This window comes from Borostomias antarcticus, assembly GCF_949987555.1.
Source record: "Borostomias antarcticus genome assembly, chromosome: 18".
In the NCBI taxonomy this organism is placed as follows: Eukaryota; Metazoa; Chordata; class Actinopteri; order Stomiiformes; family Stomiidae; genus Borostomias; species Borostomias antarcticus.
In genome coordinates, this window is record NC_140251.1 from 3,970,834 (window position 1) to 3,981,006 (window position 10,173).

At 45.5% G+C, this 10,173-nt stretch overlaps 1 protein-coding gene across 1 annotated transcript in view; it reads right to left on the reverse strand.

The window, feature by feature from the left end:
- The window catches only part of vwf (von Willebrand factor), a gene marked incomplete at its 5' end in the record, with an annotated part of 37,776 nt that extends 27,689 nt beyond the window's left edge, over positions 1-10,087 (reverse strand). The window contains 13 exons of the mRNA XM_084453267.1: positions 3,148-3,248; positions 3,456-3,594; positions 4,222-4,358; positions 4,472-4,518; positions 5,463-5,574; positions 5,678-5,800; positions 6,855-7,074; positions 7,280-7,401; positions 8,581-8,789; positions 9,149-9,251; positions 9,560-9,703; positions 9,919-9,970; positions 10,082-10,087. Coding sequence (XP_084309393.1) covers positions 3,148-3,248; positions 3,456-3,594; positions 4,222-4,358; positions 4,472-4,518; positions 5,463-5,574; positions 5,678-5,800; positions 6,855-7,074; positions 7,280-7,401; positions 8,581-8,789; positions 9,149-9,251; positions 9,560-9,703; positions 9,919-9,970; positions 10,082-10,087 — 1,515 coding nt within the window. The remainder of the gene's footprint in view (positions 1-3,147; positions 3,249-3,455; positions 3,595-4,221; positions 4,359-4,471; positions 4,519-5,462; positions 5,575-5,677; positions 5,801-6,854; positions 7,075-7,279; positions 7,402-8,580; positions 8,790-9,148; positions 9,252-9,559; positions 9,704-9,918; positions 9,971-10,081) is intronic.
- Positions 10,088-10,173: the final 86 nt, after the last annotated feature.

The window sequence follows — 10,173 nt, forward strand, 5'->3', positions numbered from 1 at the left end:
CCCCTGCACCCGCCTCCAACAGAAACCTGTCTGGCTCCCGCACCTGCTGTCTTTGCGCCGTTTCACCATCTATCGAACACGGTAAGGCAGCTCTGAACCCTTTCTCATCTTGAGAACAATTGAATAGTTGCAGTCTCAATGATGACCACCTCTTATTTTAATATAATTTGTACATTTTATAGTCCTAATTGTATTGGTGGTTGTCATACAAATTGGGAAGTTTTTAACCATGATCGTGTCAGATTAGTAGCCAACCTAGCTAATGTTAGATAAACGAACCATAACGTTAGCTGTAATTGGCAACAGTTTTTAAAAAGCTGTCTGATCCAGCTAGCTATCTGTCTTTATCCAGCATGTTGATGTTAGCTAGCCTAATGTTTGGAATGTCAGCTAGCTGTGTTAATTATCCTAGCATGCTAACGTTAGCTCTCAATGCATTTGCTTTTGGTAACGTTAGCCGTCCTGTGCAATGGCAGAAACACAGCGCACCATGATACTGTACTCTTCCCTGGCATAAAATCTACTTGCACCAGGTGCAAACTGTGCTGTAAGGTTTCCGAAGCGATAGCCTACCATAACTGTTGTGAGCGTGCATGTATATAGGCCAATACAATAGGCAAAGTTACGAAGTCAAAGTTGGATATAAGTCAGTTTGTCTCCACAAGAATCTCCCGATTATCTCTCGCTCAAACTTAATTCGATATAATTTAAATTTACTGATAAATAGCCTATTGTTGTAATTTATGCTGTTTTGCATATGCAAAATATCGATGCTATTACTAATCGCTTTTATAATTTGTCCCCTTTTCTTGTAACCAGATCATAGCTACATTTCTCGGGAGGTCCAGGTCCCGCGCTTCAGGGCTCTGGAGGTGTGCAGGTCCTGGAGGGCAGGTTGCAGCCAATGTCACCTAATGATATTATAAATATGTTACAACACCCCCTGTTTTATGAGAAAGTAGTCTATGTCTTAATTTAATGTCATGTTGTATGCGCAACAATTACCTCGGAAAATAAAGACGTAGTCCTACAGTACCCGTGCGGGTTTTTGTCATTTATTTATTCTCACATTGAGATCTTAACTTGATCAAACACCTGTGTACTGAATCGTTTGTCCTAAGGTCTTGTATTGCAGCGTTGTGATGCGCATATAGAGGCTATTGTGCAAAAATTATGACTACATTTCAGGGTGGGTGGAGGTGAAGATATTAAGTCAAGTTATTATGTTCCTTTCATAATTTACAACTCCAAATAATTGTAATTCTGCAAAACATTCTGAAAGTTGTGTAAACCTTATCATCACTGTGGCATCTGCTCCACATAATGTTGATCATCCCAGCACCTCGATCCGACCCAACTTCAGGAAGCATTGCGCATTTTGGGATTAAACAGCTCCAGTAGATATATTATATTATAACCAGAGGGCATTACAATAACATTCAAAACGAGATCTATTGACTGCATGACCTGTTAGTCTCCAGACTCCGGAGTAGGCTATACCCCTTGACCGCTGCGCTCACGGAGTCGTGGTGCACGGCCCGCTATCTCTCCAAACGCATGCAGTCTCCCACATAATTCGGGGTAGGATAAGTAGGCTACATGTAGGCTACATCATCTCCCCCTTTCTGTAAAGCGCACATTGTGTTGCCTTTGTATATGAAACAAGCTATAATGATTGAATTGATCTGACTAATAATCAGTTATTGCGGTGGTATTCCACTCAATTCCTTTATATCACCACAACTGACAGATGTTCCCAGAACAGTAACGTTTCAGTGTTCAACTGGCTTTGTTGGACACCTACTAAGATAAATAACGTTAGACTGGTGAACAATGCGGATTTTATGTCGGTTTCACAGCGCAAATGATCTGTCTTCTGGTAAGACCCACAGTTGCAATTATTTGACTAACTAGGTCTATACTGTTCGTAGCTGGCTGAAAGCTATAAGTCTAATAGCCCAAGCCTCCAAGCTTGCGTGGCCGGCTGCAGGGTGCTTTTCCTCTGTCGCGGGGGAGACGTGTCGTCGTTATACTTTTATCGTACTTTTCCCAAATTGGCCTAATGCAAATTCGAGGATACGGCCTGTTAGGTAGCGTGTATCTTTATAATGTTTGGGGGTTAATATAATATTAAGGACTTTGTAAATGCCCCTGGTTAGCAGCTAGAAAAATGGCTATTGATCTGGCTGTTGCGCGATCTAGCTCTTGTGTTGTTTAGCTCGGAGCGGTGGTAGCTATGGTAACGGGGCACACGCCTGTCAATCATAATGATTCCAGTTGGTCATTTGCTCAGAGAACTGTCAATCAGTTGTAATGAATCACGCCCAGTTTTGAGTGAGTGAACTTTTTGAGTGGCAGATTCAGACCTCTAAAAACATGTTTTAAAAGAATTTGTATGGATGAATTCTGAAATAGTTAAACACATGTGTTTTGTTGTTGCCTAAAGATACCTGGAAAGTGTTATATTGAACCACCATGTTAATCCTTTAACGGACTGTCAACCCTGTCAGTCTAACAGACTGTCAACCCTGTCAGTCTAACAGACTATCAACCCTGTCAGTCTAACAGACTATCAACCCTGTCAGTCTAACAGACTATCAACCCTGTCAGTCTAGCAGACTGTCAACCCTGTCAGTCTAACAGACTATCAACCCTGTCAGTCTAGCAGACTGTCAACCCTGTCAGTCTAACAGACTTTCAACCCTGTCAGTCTAACAGACTGTCAACCCTGTCAGTCTAACAGACTGTCAACCCTGTCAGTCTAACAGACTGTCAACCCTGTCTGTCTAACAGACTGTCAACCCTGTCTGTCTAACAGACTGTCAACCCTGTCAGTCTAACAGACTTTCAACCCTGTCAGTCTAACAGACTGTCAACCCTGTCAGTCTAACAGACTGTCCACCCTGTCAGTCTAACAGACTATCAACCCTGTCAGTCTAACAGACTGTCAACCCTGTCAGTCTAACAGACTGTCAACCCTGTCTGTCTAACAGACTGTCAACCCTGTCAGTCTAACAGACTGTCAACCCTGTCTGTCTAACAGACTGTCAACCCTGTCAGTCTAACAGACTGTCAACCCTGTCAGTCTAACAGACTGTCAACCCTGTCTGTCTAACAGACTGTAAACCCTGTCAGTCCCTGTCCCACCTTCAGAAGCACGCGGCCACGCCCATCCCAATCCAGACGCAGGTCAGCCCCGAACCTCACACGTACTGCAGACTGGACTGATCTCTGGATGTGCAAGTGACCTGCACAAACACACAAATACACAACTCAGGGTCTTTCTATGTATGTGTGTATGTTTGTATGTATGTATGCATGCATGCATGTATGTATGCGCATGCGTGCGTGTGTGTGTGCGTGTGTGGCGTGCCTGCATGTGTGTGTGTGTGTATGTTTGTGTATGTGTGCATGTGTGTGCGTGCGTGTGTGTGTGTGTGCGTGCGTGTGCGTACCGTGGTTGAGCGGGATCTGGACATCCATGCCATTGACGGAGACCACGCCTCCATGTTTCATCTTGACCGCCATGTTGTCCAGCGAGGGCAGGCTGAGCGTCACTGAGCGTGTGCACACGGAGTCCTGCTCATCCGCACACTGAGACACAGCAAGGAGGAGCGAACAGGGGCCACGTAAAAAACAAGTCTGTCGCTGGTTGAGCTACTATCTTCATACTATAAATTGAAGTCGACTCTGTCTGTTTTTAGATTTTCCCGAGAGCCGCCACTGTATGAGGTAAAAATTCAGCAGGTGTATTGCTCAGGACCCAAGGAAGCGCAGTGTCTAGTGTGAAGTTGTTTGGACGAGTGTTTCTCAATGTCAATGTCAATGTCAACTTCATTTATATAGCACATTAAAACCAGTGGTTTGCCAAAGTGTTTTACAGTAAAAACAATAAAACACAATACAAAACCCAATAAGCACACACATGATGCATACAAACAACACAATAAGCATTAAAAAAGACAATGGATGTAAAATCTGTGATCTGGTAAAAGGTCAGGTCTATGTGCAATCAAACGCCAAAGAGAAAAATATTGTTTTTAACAAAGACTTAAAAGTGGTAAGAGTATTTGCGGTACGAATGCCCAACGGCAGGGAGTTTCAGAGTAAGGGAGGGAGGGAGGGAGGGAACTGAGGGAAGGAGGGAACTGAGGGAGGAGGGAACTGAGGGAGGAAGGGAACTGAGGGGACTAAGGCCCGTAAGAGACTGGTGAACGTTACCTGTACAGTCTCGATGATGACTGAGAACTGTCCGTCAACACAGTCTCTGGCCAGCAGGTACTGGCATTGGCTAGGGAAGGTGAAGAACTTGTTGTCAAACGTCTTGAAGTGAGACTGGCCAATCACCAGGCACTCGCCTGCAGAACAACAGAGCAGTGGGTGAGGGATCCATACTGTAGTTCATTCACCAAACACCTCTTAGTGGCATGTTTTACAGTTTAAAAAAAAATATATATGTCAGTTGTCTCACCAGGACACCCCTCATTGGTGCACTCCCAGGAACCATGGCGACATATACTGTAGAGAAAACAGACACAATTTGAGTGTGTGTGTGTGTGTGTGTGTGTGTGTGTGTGTGTGTGTGTGTGTGTGTGTGTGTGTGTGTGTGTGTGTGTGAAAAAGACGCTGCTGCCTATATCCATAAATAGCTTTGACCTCCCTGCTGGGACTACATTATGTGAATGTGATCTTGCACTGCATTGTGTGACTCTTGCTACTGTTGGATTTTGATATTGATTTGTATCTTTGATTGAAAATCCAATAAAGAAATTTAAATGTGTGTGTGTGTGTGTGTGTGTGTGTGTGTGTGTGTGTGTGTGTGTGAGTGTGTGAGTGTGTGTGTGTGTGTGTGTGTGTGTCAAGGTTATTATAGTTAACGAAAACTAACTAAAAAACGAAAACTAGGTGTGAAAAAACATTTTAGTTAACTGAAATTAAAATAAAAACTAGGCTTTACAAAAAAACGATAACTAACTAAAACTGTATTGTGTGTTTACAAAACTAACTAAAATAAACTAAAATTATTGAGAAAATTTCCTTAGTTTTAGTCTTTTTCATTTCATACATAAGCCTAGTATTTTGGGTGGATATGAAATCTATCCTCCATTTTTCTTTAGCTGTGCCCCTGCGCAGAAGTAACCTGACGTGCGCCAGATGGTTTGTTTCACACAGAATGAAATAATGTGAGCGCACAAGATCAGGATGGTCTCACAAGGCTAGCGCAGAAGAAAAAAGAACTAAAACTAATACTGAAACTAATAAAAACTAAACTAAAACTAAGCATTTTCAAAAAATAAAAACTAAACTAAACTAGCAAACCTGCTTTAAAACTAATCAAAACTAAACTGAAATTGAAAACAAAAAGTTAAAACGATAAAAAAATAAAATAAATAATGAAAAAAGCAAAACTATTATAACCTTGGTGTGTGTGCGTGCGTGTGTGTGTGTGTGTGTTTACTTACCAGGTGTTACATTCCTGGGAGATGCGGGACCCTGGAGAAAAGCGTCGTCCCATGTGCACACAGGAACACTGAGACACCTCCACACAGCGGCTACCATCCAATACCTTGCCCACTGACACACACACACACACACACACAGTTACACACAGCTAAACACAGTTCCTAGTAACTCCTGAAAGAGTGACAGACTGAGTGAAAGAGGGGTGCTCTCTTACCAGGGCAGGTGCAGCCATCCACACACTCCTCCTTACACACCTCCTGGATGTTGAGACTCTGGCAGGTAGTAGAGCAGGACCTGCTGCACTCACTGTACTGCATCCCTATAGGGCACCTAGGGGCTACACAACACACACACACACACACACAATTGGGATGAGGAATGAGGGGCCTCTGAGATCAAGGGAGGCCCAGGTAAAACCAGAGACCACCATGCCTGAAGGCTCAACATAGATCCAGTGGGCAACCAGCTGTAGGTGAGGCTGGACTGAGAGCCAACCCAGATAGCAAGTGAATCTGGGCCATATACAGGCCAGATCTGGCCCTTGTGGCTTAGTTACGGCCCATATATGGCCCAGAATCATTACACATCCGCTTGCTATCTGGGAATACCAGGCCGGAGAAGCAGAGAGAGATACCGTGGTTCCGGGCGGTTCCTTCAGAGTTGGAGCTCCCCCTATTGACGGACCAGCTGGGTCAAAAGGCCCCAAGTCAGAACCATCCTGGCTTAAAGAAGGAGAGTCTGCATCACTAGTGGCTCAGGGTTTGGGACAGGAGAACCTCATCGGTAGGTGAGTTTGAGCACCCTCTACTGGAGAACAGGGGAATAGCTTTATTTGAGTCCTTATTCCAAAAGGGGCAATATTGTAGCTTTGACAACACCCATACTGAACACTCATACTGGTTTCAGGGTTCAGGGTTCATACTGTTTACCACGGAGCCACTGATCAGCAGGTCAGCAGCCATGAGAGCCTGGGGCCGATGTGTGTGACCAGAATAACAGAGGCCCTTAACATTTCTACCAGCTTGAATAGAAGCTACTGTAGAGAAAGAGGATGCTGTCCAAAATAAAAAATAAAAAAGGAACCACAGCACAGACAGAATACAGAGTCTGGCAGGAAACGCTTCTTTAAAAAAGAAAAAAATAATCTAAACAAAACTGCCAGATGAAAGCAACTAACCTGATTCGGAACTTGACATTACTAACTACGCTGCCTTGTAAGGATACAGTTTCTTTTTTGGGGGTGATGGGACATTCATAAGGAGACCCCACACTCGCCCATCCATGAATATTGTGTAAAAAAAATATCTGGAGAACAGAGAGGAATTTTAAGAACAGTTTTATGTTTGATAATGAGCCTGCGTTGTGAGCCTGGTTCCCTTTCGGACACTTACAGCACTGGCTCTCCTGAAGCCAACCGCTCAGCAGCACGCCATGGGCGTGGCAGGTCCGGGCGTACTCCAGCAGGACGCGACAATGGCAGTCTGGCCCCTCCCCCTGGCCGCAGTGACATGCCTCCTCCTCGCACAGACTCAGGAAGGCTTCGGGGGACACCAGGTGGGCGCAGTGCAGAAACACACTGGAGCTACGCAACACGCTGCATCTGGACAACACCTGCACACACACACACACACACACACGCGTGCACACACACACACGCACACACACACGCGCACACACAAAATGAATACCAGGGAAATCGATGACACGTCGCTCCGACCGTTAAGCTGACTGTGGGTCTCCATGGGGATGGAAGGGGGCGGGGAAGGACGAGGCGTGGAGGAGATGCTGAATGGACAGATCCCATTGGTCCTCTCACCGAGGCGGTGTTTGCTGAGCTGTTACAGGATTGGCTGGGTGGGGAGACGCGGCGACAAGGCTGCCCCGCCCCTTTCACAGCCCAGGAGTTTGCAAAGTCATAACTGTCCTCCGTCAGGAAACCTGAAATTATACACGCATACACACACATACACACACACACACACACAAATAAACACACACACAAACACGAGTATGTTGATTCCAGCTCTACAGCATCAGGAGTATTCGCCCTTTCCTCACTGATGAAACGGCGCAGGTGCTCATCCAGGCCCTGGTCATCTCCCGTCTGGACTATTGCAACTCCCTCCTTGCTGGGGCCCCAGTGTCAGCCATTAAACCCCTGGAACTTGTCCAGAAAGCTCCTGCTCGCCTGGAGTTCACCCCAAGTTCTCCCACACAACTTCCCTTCTCTGTTCCCTACACTGGCTCCTGGTAGCAGCTCGCATCCAGTTTAATACTCTGGCGCTAACCTACAGGGTAATGAAAGGAACAGCTCCCTCCTACCTCCAGGCCATGGTCAAACCCTACTCCCCCTCCCGACTATCACGCTCTGCTACCTCGGGGCAATTGGTTGCCCCGTCACTCCGAGGCCCCTGCAGTCGATCGACACGGTCACAACTCTATTCTGTCCTGGCCCCGCAGTGGTGGAATGAACTACCCAATGACGTCAGGACATCTTTGGCCGCAGGCTCAAAACTCACCTCTTCAAGAAGTATTAGCTGGATCCTTCCACCCTTGTATTTATATTTTGTTACTCTTGCACTTATTTTTAGCACTAGATTATGCTCTTAGTCACTTGTTTAGAAAGGAGATACACTTGTGAGTTCTGGCAAGTAGTGTACACTGACTACCTACATAATGCATTTATTGAAATCATTTTGGATAAAAACATCTGCTAAATGACTGTAATGTACTGTATTGTGATGTAATATACTTACACATACAGTATAGTCCTTGAGCATTCTCCAAGATACATAAATAATTTACTAAGAATACTCCCAGTTGTTCTGGAGCTTGAACCAACCACCCCCCCCCCCCCCCATACTAACTCCACCCCTCTCTCTCTCTCTTTCTCTCTCTCTCTCTCTCTCTCTTTCTCTCACTCTTTCTTTTTTATCTCTCTCTTTCTTATCTCTTCCTGTTCTGTACATGTTCTGGATCACTCCTCATCCTGCTTGCTGAGCGGTGACTCCGAGATCATTTCCTTCATTCAGTTCACACGCACACACACACACACACACAAACACACACACACACTTACCCTCGCAGTCATAAACATGCATATCTGCATGCACGTACCTTCTTGAGCAGTGTAATCGTCTTCTGGTATAGCATTGAAGTTCCCACACAGGCCGCAGGTGCGGTTGGCTTGATGTCTGGTCATGGTCACTGCAATGTTGGCTGCGTTGTCGATGGTAAGAGAGAAGCCAAACTCTTCGCTCCAGAGCTTATAGAAGCCCAGCTCAGAGCCCACGAACACAGCATGAGACGCATAGGGCAGGGACAGGCTAAACACACAAACACACACTCTGATAATACTGTACAATACACTTCCATAAGGGTATTTATCCCACAAGAACAATGATTCTAACACAGGTTCTTATACAAGACAATACATACAGTAAGATATTATATGCATACTGTATAGGACAAAGACAGCCTTTACCCACACACACACACACACACACACACACACACATGCACACACACACACATACACACACACACATAAACACACATGCACAAACTAACAAACACACACACAAAATATCTCACACACATGCATGCGCGCGCACACACACACACTCTCTCTCTCTCTCACACACACACACACATACACACACACACACACACACACACACATTACCTTTTCTCTCCTTGTGAGAGGTATCCGTCTGCCGACAGGTGCAACTCAAAGGCTTCCCCCAGAAAAAGAGTCACACCACTCCTTTTTCCATGGACAAAATCACCTGGGGATCACACACACACACACACACACACACACAGAAACAGAAAACATCAACCAAATGTGAAAGAGGGTGTGTGCGTGTGTGCACATGTGTGTGCGTGTCCATGCGCGTGTGTCCGCGCGTGCCTGTGTGTGTGTGTGTGTGCGTGCGTGTCCATGTGTGTGTGTCCGTGCCTGCGTTTGTGTGTGTGAGTGTGTGTGTGTGTGTGTGTGTGTGTGTGTGTGTGTGTGTGTGCATGAGTGAGTGTGTGTGTGTGTGTGTGTGTGTGTGTGTGTGTGTGTGTGTGTGTGTGTGTGTGTGTGTTATACCTAGCAGAATGAAGGAGCGATGCTGACAGTCTCCGGCCAGTAGATAGCTGCAGTCTCCAGGGAACTCGTAGAGCACTCCATCAAAAGTATGAACGTGATGACGACTAAACAGACTGCATCGCCCGGACTGTCCTGTAACACACACTACACACACACACACACACAATGGCTTATTAGGCTCTGACCCTTCATTAGACAGACAGAAATTAATTATACATCCGTGCCAGCTAGTACTGGGAATCCACATGATTTAGGGACTGTAGGTTACAGTAAATAATCTAGTATGAGCTTCATTCCTCTAGTCTCTTTCTATTTTAAACTAATCTCTCTTTCTGGTCATTTTGAGGAATATGACTCACCAAACAGGTGCAGCAAGACCCAGAGCTCTCTCCACCCTCCCCACCTATACACCTGATAACAAGAACACACACACCATCATCATCATCATCATCATCATCCAGCCTGTCTCTATCCCACAGGAAGACCCCTGTGTAATTCTATATCGGTCCAGTGGTACATTACCTCCATGTCTCTGGAAACAACTTATCCGCAGGGTTAGTCCTGTCTGCAGACGAAAACTTCAGAAAAACCCTAAAATCCACAGGAGAAGAGGG